Source organism: Equus przewalskii, chromosome 24 (genome assembly GCF_037783145.1).
Source record: "Equus przewalskii isolate Varuska chromosome 24, EquPr2, whole genome shotgun sequence".
In the NCBI taxonomy this organism is placed as follows: domain Eukaryota; kingdom Metazoa; phylum Chordata; class Mammalia; order Perissodactyla; family Equidae; genus Equus; species Equus przewalskii.
Window position 1 is genome coordinate 7,690,162 of NC_091854.1, and position 24,838 is coordinate 7,714,999.

The 24,838-nt window shown below is 33.3% G+C and overlaps 2 protein-coding genes and 1 pseudogene across 5 annotated transcripts in view; 2 read left to right on the forward strand and 1 right to left on the reverse strand.

Annotated features, from left to right (window-relative positions):
• The window catches only part of GLMN (glomulin, FKBP associated protein), a 39,843-nt gene extending 24,463 nt beyond the window's left edge, over positions 1-15,380 (forward strand). The window contains exons 17-19 of one of the 2 annotated variants that reach the window (XM_070592671.1): positions 13,316-13,439; positions 14,238-14,320; positions 14,426-15,380. In XM_070592671.1, coding sequence (XP_070448772.1) covers positions 13,316-13,439; positions 14,238-14,320; positions 14,426-14,536 — 318 coding nt within the window. In that variant the 3' untranslated portion in view covers positions 14,537-15,380. The remainder of the gene's footprint in view (positions 1-13,315; positions 13,440-14,237; positions 14,321-14,425) is intronic. The other variant, XM_070592670.1, reaches the window with a different exon arrangement.
• Positions 15,298-24,838, reverse strand: part of C24H1orf146 (chromosome 24 C1orf146 homolog) — a 40,384-nt gene continuing 30,843 nt past the window's right edge. For 2 of the 3 annotated variants that reach the window (XM_070592673.1, XM_070592674.1), the window contains exons 3-6: positions 18,468-18,561; positions 16,748-16,916; positions 16,275-16,353; positions 15,440-15,574 (exon numbers count right to left, since the gene is read on the reverse strand). In XM_070592673.1, the coding sequence (XP_070448774.1) occupies positions 15,440-15,574; positions 16,275-16,353; positions 16,748-16,916; positions 18,468-18,561 (477 nt within the window). Of the gene's footprint in view, positions 15,575-16,274; positions 16,354-16,747; positions 16,917-18,467; positions 18,562-24,838 lie in introns of all 3 variants that reach the window. The other variant, XM_070592672.1, reaches the window with a different exon arrangement.
• Positions 21,118-21,821, forward strand: LOC103555703 (large ribosomal subunit protein uL11-like; annotated as a pseudogene).

A 24,838-nucleotide genomic window follows, 5' to 3' on the forward strand; every position in this document is an offset into this window, starting at 1 on the left:
TCCCACATGCAAAAAATGGAGGAGGGTTGGCATGGATGTTGGCTCAGGGCTGATCTTCCTCAAGCAAAAAAAAAAAAGAGGAAGATTGGCAATGGATGTTAGCTCAGGGTGAATCTTCCTCAGCAATAAATAAATAAAAATTAAAAAATAAAATTATCTGATACTTTGATATCCCCTCATCAGATGTGACAAACAAGCGTATTCAGCACTGAAATCTATTATCTGTTAACAGTACCTTTTGGGTAATGTGTAGGAAGCTGGATTTTTTTTTAATGTGCATCATTACACGTATTCAATAAATAGAAAACTATTTGAGGAGGATGTGTCATACAGTAAAATTATATTTGCTTTTTATCCTCTCCTCCCTTTCTACTTAATTTATTCTAATAGTTGCTTTCCCTGTGTGTGTCATCTCTATTAACTGTAACTACCTGAATCACGTGTTGTTAATCTGGTTGGTTTTTTTAAGAAAGGAAAGTAATTGATTTTTATATAAGGATGCCCAAGAGGTGTTTTTTTTAATTTAAATCATAATTTGGAATGGAAGGTTTATGAGAAAAGTAGCAGTTTCCTTCTCTCTGAAGCAGTTTCCATCCCTCCTTGACCTCCTATTCATCCCTCTCTAGCCAGAAATAGTTATTTGCTGCCATTAACTAGTGCTTACTTGGTACTAGAGTGCTTTTTCTTTTCTAACATTTTATCATGAAGTTTTTCAAACATATAACCAAGTTGAGAGAATTTTATGGTGGTCACTGATTTACCCACCACCAAGATTCTGCCATTAACATTTTACTCTACTTTTGTCATGTATCCATCTCTCCACCCTTTATCCATCCATCAGTCTCATTTTTGGGTACATTTCAAGGTAAACTGCAAACATCAGCATACTTTCCCCTAAATATTTCAGCATGTATTTCATTAAGTAGAGTTAAATATTTGTCTAGTTTTTCATTGAGTTAAAATTTATACTATAATATAATAATACAATAAATGAAATGCACAAATTTTAAGTATACATTCAGAATTTTTAACAAATGCATAGATCTGTGTTATCCAAATGCTTATCAAATATAGAACATTACTGTCATCACAAGAAGTTCCCTGTTTCCCTTCCAGTTAATTCTCACCTCATTACTCCACACCCATCCCCCTCCTCCTGCCAGTGGCAACGACTGTTCTGGCCAGGTGCTGTATATCATTTATTCTTCACAATGCTATAAGTACTCTTTATTTTTTACTTTTCACAGATAATGTAGGCACGGGAAGGATCTTTAACTTGCACAAGAGCAAACACCTAGTAAGTGGTAGAGAAAGCTATGACCCCAGTCAGTGGCCAGAACCTTTGAATCACAAACTAAATCCTGACTCCTAAAGGAGCTTGTGGTAAAAATAGAAGAGGTAACAAGTAAAATTCAGCAGCAATGGAGGCCCTGAGGCTTCAGGAAGGTGTCCTTAGGGTAAGGTATGAGTTTTTACTTCTTCAGTAATCAGGAAAGGCCATATCCAGAGATGATCTGATTTGCCTGACAGGAGGAAAAAGAATCTTCTTGATTAAGAGTGATAGATTTATTAGGTATGGAGCACTGTGTACTACAGGGGCAGCAGATGGGCCTCTGCCTAGAGAGGGAAGACACAGTAGTTTAGCATTGTGCCACATATGCCATGATATCCACAGACAACGCCTTACTTTTATTTGGCTTGAACATTATGTGGTGAAGAAAAGGATATAACCAGCTTATAAGATTGCTCTTATTTACTGATTTTTAAAAAATTTTCTTAGGGATCAAATATTCCAAAGTATTGCCATGCAAGTTACCATAAGAATCATCATACTAAGGAAATTGGCAAAAAACCCATTTCAGGAAGGCAACCTGACATCCCTGAGGCAGCTTAAGAGCCTGTCCATCATGGAATCATTTCTCCCAAGTGCAGTCACAATAGATCATGTGTATAAATGAGAGGCAAATCTACCTGCTGTGGTTAATTTAAAAAGTGACAGCTTCTGAGTTTTTAGAAATTTTGATTAAAGGAGAAACAAAATGATACTCTAGTGATGCTGAAATGTGGGTAATTTTATTCAAAGGGACTCCTACTGGTACCTATTTTTGACCAGTTAAGTGTGCTGAGAGGATAACTAGTCAGATGAAAAGCTGAAAAGCAATCAGAAAGTTGTATAGGAAAATTAAATAAGAACAGAATAATTCAAATACAAAACAAAGTGATTCATTATTGAATAATAATCCATTTCTTTTTCTGTTACTTTGAGTTACTATCAGCTGACTTATTCTTTTCATAAGTCATCCCCTCCTCATCCTCCTATTTCATGCCTCTTTGTCTCTCTGCATAAGTTATAGGCACCTTCTCCCACACTTAAGTTTCACATAACTTTTCTCAAACCTTGAACCTCCATCTCTACTGGTAAAACCAACTTAGTTTTTATACCTAGTGTTATCTGTTATTTGGTAGGTGTCTTTAAATAAGTGTTAGTTGTTTTGAATTACAATAATTTATTCTAATACACAGATGATAATTTTATACCTCACCTTCTGTCCTGTCTGCTCATATCCTTTCCTGCTTACCCATTCTTTTTCCTAAATAATTTGTGATTGTAATATGTAGAGTGAAAGCAGGGTCAAGGGAAACAATGTGAGATTGTAAAGCCCACATAAATTATCAGGAATTTTTTAAAATCAAATTATGGAATCTATGCAAATATGCTTTTCATTTAGGAAAAAAATTATAAATATCTGGCATATATGCATGTACATATAAATCCATATAATCCACATTTTGGATTCTCATTTAAGTTGTTTCTTTCTCTAACATTAAAACATATACCTTGTGTGTTACTTGCAGAGGCAGAAGACTTCAGGTGATACACGTTCCTTAATATTATAAGCAATAGAAGTTCTGTAATAATACTTCATAAATAACAAGTCATATACAAATTGAGAGAAAGAGGAAAACTGGGTCTTATCCATTTCCTTCTTTTTATTTCTTCATTATCATGTTTGACTATATCCTTTGCAGTTCCATGTCTGTTCTGGCAGTAAATTTCCTTGTGACGTAGAACTGCCTAGTCTTCCTTTTGTGAGATAGCCTGCAGTGAATTTTGAAATGTATAATTAAGCTTTAGAACTGAAAAGATTTCAGAACTACTCCATCAGTGAGTCTACTTGGGTATAAAATTAAAAGCAAGCATTTGTGAATATTCCAAATTTTTATCCTTATAACTATTTTTTAACATCTTAAGTTACTTTTTTCTAGACATTGAAGATGAAAGAAGTCTTAAAATTATTTTCTTTGTAGTGTTTTTTTAAAAGATCTAGTAGCTTTAATGTAAGAGAGAATATATTCTCATTTCCACAGCTTCTTCACTCCTACATACTTCTAAAAATATTACTGTTCATCATATGAAAGATTTGTGGAATTATGCTGAACAGAATGTGCAACAAATTTTCTCTAGCCTAATTTTGGCACATGTTTTTATTACCTTGTAAGTTTCATGATTATGGGCTGTGTATTAAAATAAATTATTGCCATTAAAAATAACTAAGGTCTTCATAAAGATGTCCTGTTTTTGCATTGTCCAATACAGTAGACAGCAGCCACATGTGACTATTTAAATATTAAATTAATTTAAAACAATTTTAATGAGGGGCCGGCCCCGTGGCTGAGTGGTTAAGTTCGCGCGCTCTGCTTTGGCAGCCCAGGGCTTCGCTGGTTCGGATCCTGGGCACAGACATGGCACCACTCATTAGACCATGTTGAGGCGGCATCCCACGTGCCACAACTAGAAGGACCCACAACTAGAATATACAACTATGTATGGGGGGGATTTGGGGAGAAAAAGCACAAGAAAAAAAATTTTTAATTAGAAATTCAGTTCCTCGTTGGCATTGGACAGGGCCATTCTAGATAATTGTTTCTCAACATTTGATCCTAATCAAAATCACCTGGGTATTTTATTTATTTATTTATATATATATATATATATATATATATAAAAATGCAAATTCCTGGGTTTAGCCCAAATCTACTTAGTGAAAGCCTCTGAGTAAAGCACAGAAATCTACATTTTTCACTAGCATAGTGAAGTTTGAGAAACTATATATATTATAAATTATGAATCTATTTTATGAGATATTTATATATGATAAAAGATATTAACAGTTTAGGACTGAATGATAATGAAATGCTGTATATTAAAACTTGTGGTATGTGGCTAAAGTGGTACTTCAGAGAAAAATTTCCAGCTTTAAATGCTTATATTAGAAAAGAATACAAAATTATTAATGAATTTCTGGCAAGATTGATTTTAAAAATGCCTGAAGACACAATATGTTAATTTAAAAGGAAGTATAAGTATAAATAAGCACAGATTGAAAAACAGAAAATTACATGAAAAGATACCAGTAAATTTGAAAACTTCAGTGAAGCAGAATTTCTTAGAAAATATAACTTAACAAAACTGCCAGTCTACTAAGAGAAATCACAAGGTAAAATAATTCTAAGAAACAGATAACTCACATCTTACATAAATGTTCCAAAGACTAGAAAAATAGTTGTGACTAATGTTATGAGTCTATTTATTTAGTAAGATATGACCTTAATACCAAAACAGACAAGGATAGTATGCTGAAGAAAAGTTTATAAGCTAATCTCACTTGTGAATATAGATACTAATAATACCAAGCCAAATCTAGCAAAAAATATTGTTTTTAAGTCATAGGACTAAGTTGGGTTCATTCCAGGAATGTAAGGTTAATGTAATTCATAGATTAAAATAGAGGAAATACTTGATCATCTCAATAGCTATAGAAAAAAAGCATTTGATACATTCAACACCATAATCATCATAAAAATTCTTAGTTGACTATAATTATTTACAGTTGCAACAAAATATGAGATACTTAGGAAAATATGTACAAATATATGCAAATCTTTGTGGAGAAAATTATAACACTTTGTAAAAATATAAAAAATGACAAGTAGAAAATCGAATGACATATGAATGAAAAGGCTCGGTATCTTAAAGTTGTCAGTTCTTCTCAAATTAATCTAAAAATTCAAAATAATTAATACAGTTAATTAACAAAGTATTAATAAGTTAAATAAGTTAAGGGCCAAAAATAGCCATGACAGTTTTGAGGAACCAAGTGTGTGGAGGAGAGCCTGCCTTGTCAGATATCATAACTTATTATAAAGCCACAGTAATTTAGTGTAGTATTTGCCATAGGGATGGACAGATTGACCAGTAGAATACAATAGAGAGCCCAGAAACAGATATATGGACGCTTAATATATAATGATTATGATGATGGTAGCTTATAGTTATTGAGAGCCATATGCCAAGCTGTACTTTAAGCATGTATTAACTCATTTATTTGTCATACAAGGTATGTATTACTGTTTTCTTCATTCTACAGATGATGAAATGGAGGCATAGTGAGGGTAAATATAACTTGCTCCGATCACAGTTAGCTAGTTGCACAGCCAGTTTTTGAACTTGGGCAATCTCCAGAGCTCATGTTATTAATTATACCATTGCACTGTACTCCCTGTCTAAAATGGAGATGCCATTACAAAGTAGAAGGGAAGAATGGGACTATTCGGTCATCTGTATGGGGGTGAAATTAGATGCCTATCTCACTTAATACGTGAAACAAAATTCCAAACAGATTAAAGACTTAAAATTGAAACGGAACTTAGAGATTTTTTGAACACATTATTGGAGAATATCCATATGACTTAAGAGTAGAGAAGGGTTTCTTAAGTAAAAAAGCACTAACCACAAAAGAGTGATGAACCTAATGACATTAAAACTAAAACCTATTCAAGAGAAGAAAGTGTGTACAAACTGAAAAAATAAGCCACAAAGAGAGGGGAAAAACCCACTTCATTCCTAGATCCAGTAATTGGTATTAAAAATACATAAATAACTATAACGCAAGAAGAAAAAGACTACAAATCAGAAAAATAGGCAAAGGATAAGAGGCGGCTCAGAGAAGAGGAAACCCAAATGGCCAATAACCACCAGACAAGATTCCCAATATCACTCATGTTTATGGAAATGTAACTTAAAACTACAATGAGATACCATTTCGCACCCATCAGAATGGCAAATGTTAAAAAGGTCGGTAGCATAGGCGAGGATATGAAACAGATTGCTGTAATCACTTTTGGAGAGCAATCTGGCATTATCCAGTAAAGTTGAAAAATGAATACTCTTCACTCAGCAACTCCTCCCCCACGTATATAATTTAGAGCAGTGTCCTTCAAACTGCTGGTCATGACCAACATATAGTGAGTCAGTAAATCAATTTATTGGGTCATGCCAGCAATTTTTACAAAATGAAATAGAATATAATTGGAATATCAGGTTGCTTGCACAGATTCTTAATAAGAATTATGGATATTGCAAAAAATGTTGTGGCTAGTTGCAAAGAACAGTATGAGAAAGTGGAGTGGATGTGACAAATTGGTTAGGAATAAGATGTTCAGTGTACTGTTTACCAACATCTCTTATGACGTATTTAATGGTCAGTTTGACCATTACCAGAGCAGAAGGCTAACATTGTACAGTTTAATTTTATAGTAACATGTAGTTAGTTGTGAAGTTAACTGCACCTGCTGTCTGTAAAACTGTCAAGTTTCACAATCAAATAATTTTAATAATCTTTCTATATAGTTTCAAAATAAACTTTATCAAGGGAGATACATTTTTCCCGAATTCATGACAATTGCAAAACTTTAATCTAGAATTTATAAATTGTGCTCAAAGTCTTTTTATTAGAATAAAAGTAAAAAATACGGAACCATGTTCAAGTTGAACTGCTGATCTGAAACTGTAAATAGTGATAATATTCAGAAAAATATTGACTATAATAAACTTTGGCTTCATTTGAGCCACATTCTAAAAAGAAAAAATAAGTGTAAGACTTTAAAATTAAGATTAATACCCAAAGAAAACGACAGAACTCCAATATGTTGTAAGTTTTCTTGCACATGAAAGCTTAAAACCTTGAAAATTAACGACACCTTGAAACATGTTGAACTTGTAAAATGAGGCGTCCTGCTATTTTGAAAGATGAAAAGTTACCAACATTCTTTTAGTCTTTGTAGAAGTTAAAAAGAAACCTTATTTTCAGTGTATATAATTGCACGTTATTTGGCAAATGAGGAAAAAACTCATTTGGGGCTGGAGAAATTATTTTTCTAGCATACATGGATATTATGCATACAGTGTTTGATTACATCTATTGATTTATTAAGAATTATGTTTTAATGGTAACAATGTTTTGTCAAATCTGTATTACAAAACATGGATGCAAAGGTTATGATGCTCCGTGATGAGGACTATTATAACTTGTGCAACACTTTAAATTTATATCTGGTGTTTGCAAAACAGTATGTATTGTATTGTTTAAACAACCTTAAACACATTTAAAGATTAGCTATGTTTACTGAATTGGAAACATACTGTGGATCATTAAAACTTAAAGTGGAAATTTTTTATAGGAATGACAAGTGACAGAGCAGAACTGTAGCAATTATCTTTTTAAATTGTCAGAAGCACTATTAAAGTTGTTTGAAATCAGTGTATTTTATTTTAGAAAGCTTTAGTATCAAAGGAAATCCCTCTAGATCTTATAATATTGTAAAAGAGGTGAAAAATTTTAATTTTAAAAGTTCAGTGAGTTGCCAAACTCTTGATGAGAAAAGCCAAAATTTTTTTCAGTGATCAGAGCTAAGCATGACCATTCACTATATCATATCAAAATTCATTTATCGTTCCTATGGAAAGTTCTAGGTAGGCACGTGAACTCAGGAATAATATTCATATTTTTCTAGTTGAAAAGCAATCCCATTTGGCAAATATTTTCAAAGATAGTATTTGAGTAGCAAAGTTGACATCTGTGGTCTGATTTTCTGGCATGCCTAAGAAATGAAATTTGAAACTACAGGGGAAACATGTTTCAATGTTAAACTTACCTGTGGGTTGCAAAAGACATTATAGAAGGAAGGCTTAAATGCAATTGCTTTAACTAATACTGTTGCTGACATTATTGAACAGAATATTAATACATACAGTCTGACTATAATAAAATCAGATATATTGTTACATCTCAATCTCTGTTGTGAACTTTTAATCATTACTTTCTAAAGGAGAAATTTAAAACATTCAAGAAAAATCTTTGATAAAACATCCATTTGCTTTTTAAAATCCTGAATCAGTAATTAGGTTAAACTTGTTGGCTGAAGAGAATTAATTAATAAAGCTTAGTTCTTCATTTACACCACAGAATGAATATAAGACATTGTTTATCACCATTTTGGGAATAAAATTTCAAAGAATTTCTGTTACTAAGTAAAACTAAAAGGGTGAAAGGAAAAATTTTCTTAGCCCAACTTTTTTTACAGGAAACTTGTCCCCGTATTCTAGAAAGTCCTTTCTTAGTTATGGTTTTTGTAAATATTTTCTTCCAGTCTGTGGCTTGTATTTTCATTATCTAAATAGTGTTTTTCAAAGAGCAGAAATTTTTTATTTTGATGAAGTCCAGCTTCTCAGTTTTATTCTTTTATGTGATTTATGCTTTTTGAGTTCTAAAAAATCTTTGCTTAACCCAAGGTCATAAAGATCTAGGTTTTCCTACAGAAGTTTTTATAGCTTTAGATTCTATATTTAGTTCTATGATCCATTTTCAAGTGTATTTTTTATATGATGTGAGGTATGGGCCAAGGGTTTTTTTGTTTTGTTTTGACTCGAGCACTATTTGTTGAAAAGGCTATCCTTAACTTACTGAATTATCTTGGGATCTTTGTGAAAAATCAATTGACCATATGAGTGTATTTTTGGACTCTATTCTGTTCCATTGACCTATGTCTGTGCTTTTACTAGTACCACACCATCTTGATTACTGTAGCTTTATATAGTAAGTCTTGAACTCAAGTAGTGTGTCTACCAGCTTTGTTCTTTTTCAAAATCTTTTTGCTATTCTAAGTCCTTTGCTTTTCCATATAAATTCTAGAATCATTTTGTTAATTTCTGCCCGTAGAGGAAAAATACTCCTGTGTTTCTTCTCTACTCTCAGTACTTCACTTCATTTTGACACTTCTGGTCACCAGATGTGTAGAGGTTTTCCCACATTGAGCAATTCTTTGACACCAGTTGGGTGTCCTACAATTCAGTTCAGTTCTGACACTGTCTACCTAGAGTTAGCGTCAGATTCCACAAGTTAAGGGCTCAGTCCCACAACACTGCCCACCTGCCCACTCACCTTCAAATGCCAATCAGAAGTCCAAGAGCTTTGCTTCTGACAGATTGGCTGTAAATTGGAGGTTCCCATGACCTCTTCCCTAGGTTTAATTAATTTGCTAGTGCTGTTCACAGAACTCAAGACATTTTACTTCCTAGATTCCGGGTTTGTTACAAAATGATATGGCATAGGAACAGCCAGATGAAAGAGATGCATAGGGCAAGGTATGAGAGAAGGCTCGTGGATCTTCCATGCCCACTCTGAAGCCACTCTCCCAACACCTCCACGTGTCCACTAACCCAGAAGCTCTCTGAACCCAGTCCTTTTGGGTTTTTAGGAAGGCTTCATTACATCATCATGATTGATTAACACAGGCCATTTGGTGATTGAGCTCAGTCTGCAGCCCCTCTCCCCTCCTGGGACTTTGGGGTAGAAGGAACTGAAAGTTCCAACCCTCTAATCACATGGTTGGTTCCCCTGGCAGCAGCCCCCATCCTTAGGGGCTTTCCAAAAGTCATCCTATGCATGGTTCAAAGGGACTTGATATGAATAACCACTAGATAACCTGACCTCTCTTATCACAGCAAGTTGAAGGGTTTTTAGGAGCTTTTTGCCAGGAATAGGATCAAGCCCAAATATATTATTTTTATTTTTATTTTTTTGGAGGAAGATTAGCCCTGAGCTAACATCCACTGCCAGTGCTCCTCTTTTTGCTAAGGAAGACTGGCCCTGAGCTAACATCCGTGCCCATCTTCCTCTGCTTTATATGTGGGACACCTACCACAGCATGGCTTGACAAGCGGTGCCATGTCTGCACCCAGGATCCGAACTGGCAAACCCTGGGCTGCCAAAGCGGAACATGCACATTTAACCCCTGCACCACCGGGCTAGCACCTCAAATATAGTATTTCTTATAAGTCACAGTATCACACTACCACAAAGAGCTACATTTATGATTCCATTTTTATGACATTCTGAAAAAGGAAAAACATAAACAAAAATTAGATCAGTGGTTGCCCAGGGATGAAGGAAGAAAACTGACTACAGAGGGGCACAAGGGAACTTCTGGGGTCATGGAAATATTTATATAGTTGTGATGGTTACACAACTGTACATCTTTGTCAAAACTCATAGGACCGTACAGCTAAAAAGTGCTTATTTTACTATATGTAAATGATACCTTGATAAACCTAACATTAAAAAATAAATAAAAAAGACCATGCTCAATACTGCACTAGACTGGAATGACCCTATGAACAGGCAAGCACATCATCTTTCTTAATGTTTATTCTTTAATTATTTTAATTAATTTTGGGGGTTTTCTATATTTAAATATTAATAAAGTTATATCTGATGTGTCTAGAAAGGACATTTTGTAAAACTGTTGTTTCAACTATATAAATATGTGTGTTGAGTTGTGATGTAAATATATATAATTTATTACTGTGGGCCATGGTAAAAGTATTTTGAGAAATGATACCCTAGAAAGAAAACATAGACAGCAATTTCAGTGCAGCATTGTTTAAAATACTAAAAAATCTGTCACAAGATAAATTGTATAGTATAATAGGATGCCTAGACACCAATTAAAATGAAAAGATCAGAGCTACAAATAAATAACTCTCAAAAATTTAAAATTGACCAAACAAAAGCTAAAGCAGGATATGTACAGCATGATAGAATTTATCTAAGTTTTTTTTTAACATGCAAAATTGTGGTATGTTGTATACACAGATTAGGAATGCTAAAACCTCAAGTTTTAGATAGTTTTACATAGTTAATGGCTTCCTCTTGAATAAAGGGGGCTTCAACCATGTCTAATACTTATTTTTTAAGTAAATGTAAAATGTTTACAGTTTTAGATAGTTTTACATAGTTTAGTTAATGGCTTCCTCTTGAATAAAGGGGGCTTTAACCACATCTAATATTTATTTATTTTTAAGTAAATGTGGTAAAATGTTTACATTTGACAAAGCTGGGTGAGTGAAAGGGCGTTTTCTCTCTACTGGATGTTGGAATATGTTTTAATCTATAGAGGGCCGTCAGTAAGCTTTGAGCCTTGAAAGCCATCAGGAATACTGGGCAGCAGCCGTGGGTTCTACCGGGTGCTTAGAGGGAGGTCAAGGAAAGAGGAAGGTTCAAAAAAAGGGATAGAGAAAGGTTTTCCATAAGAGGACAAGAAAACTTTCCATTTTAACAGAAGTTTAAAAACATTTTTAAATGTTTTTCAAAGTATACAACTAAAACAATTTCATTGTTTAAAAATCAGGATAAATAAGCAAAAAGGAAATAATCAAAAACCTACCATCTATCATTGATATTACAGTGCATTCCCTTCTAGACTTTATGCTAGCACATGTGTATATACTTTTTTTCTTTTTTAAAAATGAGATCAGTGGCTGGCCCAGTGGTATAGTGGTTAACTTCATGTGCTCTGCTTCAGCAGCCCAGGGTTCATGGGTTTGGATCCCAGGCATGGACCTGCGCACCACCACTCATCAAGCCATGCTGTGGCGGCATCCCATTTACACAATAGAGGAAGACTGGCACAGATGTTAGCTCAGGGCCAATCTTCCTCACCAGAAAAAAAAGAGATCATACTATCAGAATCATAGTTTGTAACTTTTTTCCCATCACTGTTATGTACTGAAGAACAATATTTTACTGGCTGTGTAGTTTTCCATTGTGTGGATATACCACAGTTTACTTAGCAATCTCCTGTTGTGAAATGTTTTCATTACCTCCAATTTTTCACTTTTTAACATTATTTTTGTAAACATGTCTGCAATAGAATCATTACAACTACATCTTTAATTATTTTCCAGGATAGGTTCATAGATGCTGAGTGAAAAGGTATGCATATTTTTGAGGTTTTGGATTCTTGATAGTTCTTCCCAAGAATTCCACTTTTCCTAGCAGTATAGGAATAATGTGAAAGGACAAATTTAAATTAAAAGGATATGTGTGACAGTCACTGAAGTTATCAGTTGTTCAACATGGATACATGTAGATTTTATTTGAAGGACAATACGTAAAATGTCTTACTACTTGGATCAAAATACGTTCGTTACAAAATAGGTTTGCAAGTGGTCCAGTTCTAGTTAAAGATAATTGGATTCCTAAGTTTCCATTTTTTACCTAAGATATTTTCCTTTGTAAAGAGTAGCTGAAAACAATAATACCAATAAATTTTTTTTTTTTTTAAGATTTTATTTTTTTCCTTTTTCTCCCCAAAGCCCCCTGGTACATAGTTGTATATTCTTCATTGTGGGTCCTTCTAGTTGTGGCATGTGGGACACTGCCTCAGCGTGGTTTGATGAGCAGTGCCATGTCCACACCCAGGATTTGAACCAATGAAACACTGGGCCACCTGCCGCGGAGCGCACGAACTTAATCACTCGGCCACGGGGCCAGCCCCAATAAATTTCTTTTTTTAAATAAAATTGATTTCTGTGACTCCCCTTCTTTAGTACTGTAAGAGGAAATGCTCTTGAAGTAAAAACTTCTAATATGGATGATAATATAACCCTGAGCTATGCTAGGCCAGTAAAATCTCCATCTACATTGATGCCCAAGACAGTCCGTATCAGCTTTGTGTTAGAAAAGTTTCCGTCAATAGGAAAGGCAAAAGAATCCTCTAGAACTAAATCTGCGACAAGGATATCAGTTGAAAGATGAAGAGTTGAGGATATCTAAGGTAGAGTCATTGTGGAGATGGTTTATAAGGAAAGAGAAACGTCTCAGACTATGTGGATTATCCTCAAATAATTTTCTCATAGATAAAACTTGTAAATTATAGATCTCAAAACCAGGAGCTGTCCAATTGGTGCAATAATGAGTGTACTAACCAAAGTACATTTTTGTTTTGATTGGTATTCACATAAAATAACTAGATGTGTAATGAATGTATTTTTAAACAGTAAACTCTACCTTGAAAGGCAAGAATCGTGTCTTATACAGGTATGTTTTTCCGACTCTCAGCACATGTTAATATAGTAGGCAATCAATAAATGTTGAGCCAAATAACCAATTCTTTCATTAATTCTTCTGAACAGACTGGATTATGGACAGAACTTGGAAAGATACAGAATAATTTCTTAAAGCCACTCCATACAGGACTTAATATGTCAAAAGCACATTATGAAGCAGAAATTAAAAATAGCCAAGAAAATAGCCAAGGTTGGTAATATGCAATTTCATTTTTGGTTAGGTCTAAAAACTAGTCAAATTTTAGAACTGTCATTTATATTCAAAATAAAGAACTTTTTTTTTTAATCTTGTACTTGGCTAATTTATAGCAAACAAGGAACCATGACAGCTAAGTCACTTTATTTATAATTAAAATAATTCTTAAGTGAATCATTAAGTTATAAATGGATTAACACTGAAATTGGGTTAACCAAGATTTAAACCAAACTGAAGCAAATTCTGGTTTAAAACCTCAAGTTCTAATCGTATTACCAGTATTTCTGTTTGGATATCATACTTCCTTTGGTATTGCTGGGTCCACCCCCTGCACCCTCAAGTAAATCTATACAAATTACAAAAAAGGGTCTTAGATCCAGAATTACTTTTTAAAGCCAGCAATTCTACTATAATAATCTTGTGATCTTTTCCATATAGCTATGGTGGTATTTCTATAGAAATTTTGTCTTTTTTAGTGTAACAGGTATAATTCTGATTCTCTACTGAAGAAAAAAGTTTATAAATTTTCATTCATCCTGTACATGCCAAAATAATGCTATTCACCTAAAGAACACTAATTTTCCATGTTGCAGAATTTTAATATTTTTATTTGCTTATAGCTCGATTTAAGCATACTCTGAGTTATTAAATAAGCTATTAATAATTTACACAAATTGAGATTTTTTTACGTTAGTGAATGATGAAAATAGCTTATAAATTTATTATTGAAATCTAAGAGTTGTTTTAATGGTTAAGTGTAACACAGGATTTTTTTTCTTTCTTCTCTAACAGAAGTCCAGAATTCTAAAGATCTCTGTTCTGTAACTGTAGGTGGAGAAGAGATCCCTAATATGCCTCCTGAAATGCAGCTTAAGGTAGATCTGAAATTTCCTAAGCTACATCCAGCTGTAGTCTTTTCTTTTTTCTTTGTTTTGTTTTAAAGACAGCCTTAATAACACTAATTTTTCTTGGCATTGCAGGTTCTACATTCAGCTCTTTTCACATTTGATTTGATTGAAAGTGTTCTGGCTCGAGTAGAAGAACTCATTGAAATAAAAACAAAGTCTAGCTCTGAAGAAAATATGGGATAAACTGGCAGCCCCATCTCCTAGAGAAAAAACTAATAAAATACTGTATTTTCCATTATGGTTTATTTAATACCTTTATAAAAATTTTTCTGTAAAATACTTGCTGAAAGAAAAATAAATGTAGCTTTTCTCATTTATCAGTCTCTGTAATGACACATTATGGATCAGTAGTAGTCTTTGGTTTTATAAAGCTATCTACATGGTAAATAATGCCCATATATGTATTATAAATACTACTGTTGGAAATCCAATACAAATTAATAATTTTTGTTATAATTTCATAAAGTGTAAATTGCCTTTTATTCATTCATACAATTGTAGTGAGTTTATAAAAATACTGATACACTTTATGTTCCAGTTAGATGCTGTGTTACATTTCAGAACTCCTAGTGTCAAACTGGATATCACACTGCTCTAAGAGTATAGAGTGGTTTTGAATTCAGGCCAGTTAACTGCTTCTCTCAATTTCCCTCTCTTTCCCTCCCTCAGAAGGAGTTTTAGGGGGCACCTCTCCAGCAGCAGTTACAACGTGGAAGCATCTGTGAAGATTAATTTTAGAAATGCTGATTGCCCCTGTGGAAAAGCTAAAAAGTATGCATGACTTTTCCGTTAGTCTAAGGGGCTAATTAGAAAATGCCATATTTTTATTTTCTAGTAAATATTTGTCCATCCAACTTAATTTGTATCATTAAGAAACTAAATCTGAGTTTTATATGTATGTACCAATTTTTTCTAAATGTTAGTAAAGGAACTATTCAACAAAACACAATAAAATCACTTTTAATTGTATACATTTTATTATGTTAATTTAAAAATCTTTGAAGTAAATATATATATTTGAACATTATAACTTAACCAGTCTAATTATTTCAGTATTCTTCCAAAAGAACATTTATAATTTACACTCTAATTTGGGTTAAATGAATCACTACTAAGTTTTATCTTTTGAAGTGTTTTCCAAACAGGACTTTGCTCAACGATGTAAGCTTTGGTTGTTATCATTCTATAACAGATGCTACCTATATATGGTTTGGAGGCAATCTGGAAGAACATATAAACATGCAACATTATTTACATAAACAGGTACTTTTACAGGGTCACATAAAAAAATACCTTTCATTTATTCAACAAGTATCTCTCACTTTCTGTGTGCTAAATACTATGTATGCATATGTGTTCTTAAAGTAATAGAGAGAAAAATACATGATCTCTGTCTTTAAGGAATTTCAAACATGCAAGCCAAAAAGAATACTGTAAGAATTGCTTGAATGGAGGTCTGTTCCAAATAAGAGTAAGGAACACCTAACTCTGCTTAGGGGAGTTGAGGACACTCCCCCCTCCACAGGGAGGACAAGCATGAAAAGAAAGTGGAGAGCTGGTGAAGAGCATTCTATAAAATAGTATGTTTGCACTCTGACAGTTCGTGACTACCAGTATTTTTACTTTAGAATTTGAAGATTTAAGTAACCAAAAGGGTCAACACAATGTATATATGGCCAAATGCTTTTTTGGCCCAAAATGTGTCATTCTGGTAGTGGCTACCGGAAGTAAGTGAGAAGACATGAGAAGCTGAGTTTAGGCTTGGCAAAAAGTTGCATGCTGAAATAGCAACTTCTCTGAGGGGACCAGAAGCAGAGTATTTGTCAATCCTGTCCAAGAGGGTGTGCATTTTGAAGGTTCAAGAACCTTAAAGTGTATGAGTGTGTGTCTATGTATGTGTCATTTTCCTCAGGTGACTCACCTTAGCTATAGTGCACATAAGATTAACAGCATTTACTGCGTTGTGTACTGGAAGTATCCGTAAGTTACTACCCAGGAATCTGAAAAACAATTCATAAGTTAAATGTATCATGTAACTCATTGACATCTGTTATCTGAAGTATGTAAAAATATATCTTTTATTGTTTGTCATTTGTTTATTCATTCATGCCCTTCCTTATTCCACAGAAGATATGATATGGCTTTATGGCCAGAACTTAACTGACTAAAAAGTATTCACTTTTGGTTTCATCTTGCAGGAGAATTCCATAAATCACCATGAACTCTGTGATTCATAGAATAGCCATTTAGCCTGCATTTTATTAAATATGATAGGTTAACATTATAAAGTTTATCTATTGGCAAAACATAACTCACCTGTCTAAAAGAATTCAGAACTGAAGCAAACCAAATATAATTTAAGAAAAATGAGTCTGTAGTGCTGTTTTTCCATACCTCTGCTGAATCCTGAACATCAGTTTCCATTCCTCAAGCCCATGAAGGGCAGCAGAAAGAACCAAAAAACTGTTTCGGTGAATGTTAATAAACTTCTCAATTTTGGCTAGAAGTATTTCTTCAGCTGACGTAAAGCATTCTTTAGCATCCATCAATAAAAATGCAACACCTAGGAGAGGTGAATGTAATGGAAAATGTCACTTTGTCATACCAATTTTTTTTATAAACTCAGTAAAATCAACAAAAATAGCTATAAGTGTCCAGGCCCTAAATCCATAAGGAGTAGAAATTATTATAAGAAAGTTCTTACACAAAATAATTTAGGTAGTTCTTTGAAGTGCTCTGTATAAAAAGATGACTTATCCTAAACATTTAAGAGAAAAAATTTTTTTGATCAGTAACCTTTTTCTTTTTTTTTTAGATTGAGCAACTGTCCACAATGAAGGTAATGCCTAATTTTAGTTAAAGGTTAATTTTCTATGTTATAATGATTTTTAAATGCTGGAAATCAACTAAAGAAAGGTAGCCTTAAGCAAGCCTTCAGTTATTTCTTGGAGAAACTTTTGTACCAGAACATGATTATATAAATTAATATACTCAGTAAGCAGATATCTAGGATCTCTGAAACAGTATCAGGCCTATAAGAATGGTCCAGGAGGTAAAGCTGATCTAATTAGTTCTTTAAAAGATGAGGGGAAGACATAATCTGAGGAAAGTGACTATGTGATTATATGCTAATTTAGTGAATTTGGGCAATTTATATAACCTCTCTGAACCTAAATTTCTTCATCTGTAAGACTGGAATAATAGTTCTTTGATAGGTTTGTTGAAAGGATTAAATAAGATAATGTATATAAAGTGACCAAGGCACATAGTAGGTATTCACCAAAGATATTTTATTTCTCCCTAGAGGGTGCTCTATTCAACCAGGAAGGATGAGTTTGAGGGTGGACCACTTCCAGCCTGGAGGTCTATTTCTAGGAGCTTTTAAAAACACCTGTGTTAGAAAACCTCTGCTGGAACACAGGTCTATTTGCAACCCTCCTGATAAAATCCTTCACTTCTACCTCTTTTATCACTTCTGTCATTTCCCAAGCCTAAGTGGAGCTGTCCCCTTCCCATGTCCCCATCCTTCTCATATCCTAATCTAATTCCTTCCCGTACTGTGCCCATGACTCACAGTTGTACACTTTCAGGATTTCAGGACTATTTGTCTCCTAATTCCTTCCTGTACTTTGCCCATGACTCACAGTTGTACAGTTTTATGATTTCAGGAACATTTGGTTCTTTTAGTTAGTATTTGTTTATATTATATTCAGCAAACGTTTGTACAAAATCATATAGGAAGAGTATTCTATGTTGTTTTTGTATATGGATTTTGACCAATGTTGTGATGTTGGGCTCTTTGTTAATACAGGTAATACTTGAATATAAGTATTGTTCTTAGGGAGGTGGCTTTGTTCTATTTTCATCTTAGTTCCAAAGCGAGTAGTTTTTAACCAGACTCTGCTGGTTCAGCTTTAGTTCAATAATTGTAATCTAAAAGGAATGTATTTTGTAACTGGCCGTATGCAGTGCTTTTGCAGCAGTAACAAAGTTCTATATACTTACAGTCTCAAAAGATAATGCCTTAAGCTTACTTGGTTACTACCAAATTATTAGAATTTATACTCATTTTTATAAGAAACTTAAATCAAGGCAGTTAGCAAATATACTGTACCAGAAAGAGAAAATATAATTGATCCATTTTCCACTGAATCTGAATACCGAATCTTGTGGCTTCGATTTTCTAGGGCAGTTGCAACTTCGTAACTCTTTAAAAAATTTTCAGAAATACAAACTTAAGACATACTTAGAATAGTTTTTTTTATTAAAGCTAATGAAAAAATTAAAATAAGTTTACTAGCTTCTTTTATAACTATACCACTTAAAGATTTGATCAAAAGAGATACTAAATGTACTCTCTTTGGAGAAAAAAAAAGATAAAAAATATTTAGTTCCACTGAATCACACTGATTGTAGGTTTGGAAATAAGTTGTGTACTACAGTTATGTTACCTAGGGGCACACATTAAGGAAAATATTTAAAAACTACACTACAAGAACCAGATCAAATATAAATTTCTTTCTAAACAAGTTGTAGATTCTGATATGAATTAATGTATTACTGGAAGGGTGGGCATTGGTGTGTTTCTTACCTGGTTGACAGAAACATGAAGTACCAGACATACAAAATACCAGAAGGAGACCCTCAATTCTCCAGTTCATCTGTTTATATTACATTTACTTTTAATATACTTTTAAAATGTTTTAAGCCTTAGGTCAGTCAGAAAACATGTATGAAGACAGCAACAGTACTTCTGGGTTAAATACTAACCATTTCAAAACTCATCTTATTTCCTGTTCCACCCAAGTAATTAGATCATATTACCCAAGACATGAAAATTTAAGTAGTTAATAGTGTTTCCTCATTGGTTAAAACTCAAGCTTGCTATTCTCCAAGTAGATAAAAATCCCTTAGGTATATTAATTTTATTTTATATTTGGCCTCAGAACATGTATATTTTAAGCACACAGGTTGGAATTAGGTATAAAAAATACACTTCCTTTCCTTTCCTAAAGAGAGTATTTTGTACCACTTAAACAGATCCTGACCTAAAGTTCAACTATGACTCTTCCCATGAGTTTTCTTCTGCTGTTTTAAAATTATACCTTGCTTGCAGTTTGGGCAGACTAAGTAATTTAGGCCAACCCTCCTGCTGAAGGCAACTAAAAAAGCTGGACAACTTTTAAAAGCTGTTTGAATGCATGAGAAAGCTAGCAGGATAGTAAAACATTACAAGGCAAGATCTATACAGAAATTCAAAGATATAAGACTAGCATTTAGGCCATTTTTTCCCTGTGGGCATCTGCCAATTCGGGAGACAGATGAGAGGCTGAACAGAGCTTTTGAAAAAAGTAGAACAGCTCTCACAGGGTCTGCAGCTAGCTTCAAACCATTTCAATCCTGGAAATTGTATTAAGGTGATACTGTATTACTAATGCTCCCAAGCACCTTGCAGAAGCACTCCCTAGAGCAACCTTTCTCAATCAGGTCTCCTCGTTTGAACTACAGAACAAAGAAAATGATGTGAGTGACTATTTTCTCAGTTCTCCCATAACTAGTACCATTCTAGATGCACAAGAGATAAGTTCATTTATTACAATACAATAGACGCCTTAGGGCTTGGGTTGCCAGATTAGCAAATAAAAATACAAAACACCTAGTTTAATTTGAATTTCAGATAACATAACTTTTTAGTATAAGTATATCCCATGCAATGTTTGAGGTGTACTTAACTAAATTCATTGTTTATCTGAAACTCAGATTTAACTTAGTGGTCTGTATTTTATTTAACTAGTAGTCTGTCTAGCAAGTCTACTCATAAGAAAGGAAATAGAAATAAAAACAGAAATGAAAAAGGGCCTTTAATAACTGATACAGAGTTTACTAGAAAATTAAGAGAATGCCAATATGTAATTTTTAATCACAGAAATGGCAATTTCATAAAGTTCAACTTAATAAATTTAATAACCTCTATGAAATGAGTAAATTTTTGAAAAAATATAATTTATGAAATAGACTCACAACATAGTACAAAACCTAAAAGAAAAAATCATAGAAATCACTATTTTTCTAAATTTCATAAAAGATTACCAGCACAGAAAATTTAATAGGAAAGCTCCTTTATACCTTAAAGTACAAATAATTTCCATATTACATAAACTGCATAGATATAAACAAAAGAAAAAAAAAGAAAACCCCCTACTCCCTATAAAAAAAGAAAAAGCACAGCTCAAGCTTTAGTAAATAGTGATTCAAAAATAAAATAGCAAACCAAATTTTAAGAGAATATGAAAGAAAACTCCACAATGACCAAACAGTTTAATAAAGAAATGTAAGGATTAGTCACTTAGGTTCTTCTGTACAGATAACAAAAAATAATGCATTTAAAAAACTGTACACGTATTTCTGATTAAGAGAAAAAACTTCATAAATTAAGCTTAGATGAATATTAACATAATAAATATTTTATAGCAACAGGTAACATATAATAAAACTGGAGGTATTTCATTAAAATTAGAGACATTGGTTAGGATGCTCTGGTCACAGCAAAAGGCCACAAAATAAAAACAGAAACAGCTGTCAGAAATTCTCATTACTTGCAAATTATGGTTGCCTTTGTTGAAAACCCAAGAGAATCAACTGATAATGTATTGTGAAATTATACTGAAATGATTAAATATAAATTACCACAAACTCAACAGCTGCCCTATATTATAGATTGAAAACATGGGGAAAAAAATAATATTTCACAATAGCAACAAAAACATCAACTATCAAGCACTGAAAAAGAAATAGAGCTTTTGGCTTTTGCCTTGAAGGCGGCCAAGGTGCAACCTTCTTCCGTAGTCCCAAATCCAGGTTCACCCAACATTAGCCGCATCCACCATGCCGCCTAAATTCAACCCCAAAGAAATTCAAGTGTACCTGAGGTGCACCAGTGGGGAAGTCAGTGCCACATCTACCCTGGCCCCCAAGATCGGCCCCCTGGGTCTGTCTCCAAAAAGAGGTGAGTGACATCGCCAAGGCAACTGGTGATTGGAAGGGCCTGAGGATTACAGTGAAACTGACAATTCAGAACCGTCCGGCTCAGACTGAGGAGGTAACTTCTGCCTCTGCCCTGATCATCAAAGCCCTCAAGGAACCACCAAGAGACAGGAAGAAGCAGAAAAACATTAAGTACAGTGAAAATAGAACCTTTGATGATAGTGTCAACATTAGCTGACAGATGCTGCATGGTAACTGGCCAGAGAACGCTCTGGAGCCATTAAAGAAATCCTGGGGACAGCCCAGTCTGTGGGTTGCAGTGTTTATGGCTGCCACACTCATGACATCATACATGACATCCACAGTAGTGCAGTGGAATGCCCAGCTGGGTAAAAACCACTAATGAAAATACTTCAATAAAGGATCACTTGACAACCAAAAAAAAAAAAAAGGAACAATATGAAGAAAAAATTTTAAACTTTACTTGAGGATATAAAGACTTGAAAAAAAAATACAATGATATGTGTTCATGAGATGGGCAGAAAGAATACATTTTTCCCTAATTTAGTAAGTTAAATTTAAATCAAAACTGTGACGGAACTTTTTTGAACCTAAAGTGCTTCTGAAGTTCATCTAGAACAAAGTTTGGCAAACTTTTTCAGTAGAAGGACAGATATAAACATTTTAGGCTTTTCAGGCTGTGTATGATCTCTGTCACATTTTTTTTCCTTTTCTTCTTTTCTTTTCCTTTTCCCTCTCTCCCTGCCTTCTTTCCTTCCTTCCTTTCTTTTTTCCTTCCTTTCTCTCTTTTTCTTCTTTCCTTTCTCCCTTTTTTCCTCCCCCACTTCTCTCTCTTTCTTTCTTTTTTACAAGCCTTTAAAAATGTAAAAAACATTCTTAACTCATTGGCTGGACAAAAACAGGCTGCAGGCCATAGTTTGCTGATTCTCTGATCTAGAAGAACAAACATGTTTTTAAAAACATAAGACTAGTATGGAAGGAACATGCCTTACTGGGTTTTAAAATATATCATGAAACTACAATGAATTTAAAAGTGTGGTAATGATTCAATATTTAATACACAAATCAACTGAACAGAACAGAATCAGACTCAACTATATAATAATATGTAATAATTATTTGTATGTGAACACGTGCCTTTATGTATAACATTAAGCTTGAGATATGAAAAATTTTCTAAGAATAAGAGCTATTTAAGAAATCTCCAGAAAAAAGTTGTTAAATTTGACTATATAATAAAAACAGCTGCCTTAATTCCTCAAGATAGAGTAGAAATAAAATTTGCAAATTATGATGTCACAAATATCCAATAATACTGAAAGACAAAAAGCCTGAGAAAATTTGTAATCAATCTTATAACACAAATGTATATTATTTTTAATATTTTTAAAGAATAGATATTTACTTTTTATGCCAATAGAAAAAAGCAAAGACAATTATAAAGGAAATAAAAATAATGAATATGTATATGAAAAAATGTTTAATCTCCTTTGTCATCAAATAAATACAAAGTATCAAACTAGCAAAGATTTTCATAAAATGATAACACATGGAATTGTCAAACATGAGGATAAGTTGACCCTTTTATAGACTGCTGATAGGAGTGTAAAGACATTCTGGACAGTAATTTGATGATACATATCAAGTCTTAAAATGTGGATGCCTCTTTAACCCAACTATTCTGCTTCTAACAATTTTCCTAAGACAATAATAAACAATAAAAAGATTTATGTATAAGGAGGGTAAAATGAAGCACCATTTAAAATATTAAAAAATAGAAACTATTGGAATAAAAATGATGGTGCCCCCCTTTCTCTCTTTGGAGAGTACACAAAAACCAAAGAATGAGAAACAAAAGCAAACTTTATTTTTGATAAAACTCTAGGAGACATGGAGAACTGCAAACAAAATACATGAAAAAGAATAGACTCTCTACTTTGGGGGACATTTTTGAAAGCCATGTCTGACAATTTTGACTTCTCCAGGGAAAGAACATTTCATCTGTGCCTGAGGCTTCTTTGACAGATCATTAGTAAAGTTAAGTGTTGGAAAGACCTATCTTTTGCATGAAAACTAGAAGTAAACATTGAATCCATTTAACTGTGTAACTAATATTAAAATAAATGTAGGAATTATGGTTATAGAAAAATTGTAAGTGTTATACACATTTGATATAATTAATAAAAGTTATAAACATCTAATATAATTAGTATTTGATCACTGATATAATTAATAAAAGTCCTGAGGGGAAAAGGCAATTCGTAATATTCTATTTGTTGACCTAATTAGCTATATGGTATTCTCTTTAAAATAAATCTACTAAATGGTTCTTTCATATGTTAGATACTTTTCTCTACGTATATTTCATAATTTGAAAAAAAATCAAACAAAACTGAAAACAAAAAGCAAAGATCCTCAATAGATCAGTTTAACAGGAGTAAAGAGATAAATATTGATATGGAAGAGAGAAGTGATGAAATTACCTAGACTGCAGCCCAAAGACATGGAAAGGTGAAAGAGAGGTCAAAATGCATGGAGAATATTGTGAGAACATCTAACACACATCTAATTGGAGTTCAGAGGGGAAGGAGAAAGAGAATAGGACAGAGGCAATATTAAAGATGATGGATAAAAACTTGATAAATGGTACTAATTCACAGATTCATAGAGCCTCAAAAGATAAAAAATCAATACCTTAAAACTATATGATGCCAGAATCTGAGAAGCAGACAAAGAGGACAGACAGGTAATCTTCAAGGAAGTGACAATTAAACTGACTGCTGTCTTATCAACAACAATGGAAGCCAGAATCCGGTGAAATGAGATCTTCAATATAATGAGAGAAAATAATTAAATCTAGTGAAAAATATCTTTCAATTTGGAGCAACTGGAACTCTCATGCATGCTGGTGGGAGTATAAAACCATAATCCCCATATTAATTTTTATTTTAGTTACATAGTTGAATGGATTTAATGTTCATTTGTAGTAAACTCTGGAAAACAGTTAAGCAGTTTCTCATAAAGATAAACATACACTCACCATATGGCTCAGCAATTCCATTACTAGGTATTTATAAGAGAAATGAAAACATGTTTACACAGAGACTTATACATGAATGTTCATAGCAACTTAATTCATAATAGCCAAAAACTGGAAACAGCCCTCAAGTCCATCTACCTATGAAGAGATACAGACATTGGGACATACTCATACAACAAACTACTACTGAGCAAAAAAGGGGAACAAATTATTGTTATATGTAACAATGTAGATGAATCTCAAAAACATTATGTTTAATGAAAGAAGCCAGACACAAAAGAGTACAAACTGCATCATTTCATTTATATGAAGTTCTGAGAACAGACAAAACTAATTATAATGATAAATATCAGAGCAATGGTTGCTTGAGGTGGGGGGCTGGAAAAGGACTGACTATAAACAGGCATGAAGGAACTTTCTGGAGTGATGAAAATGTTCTA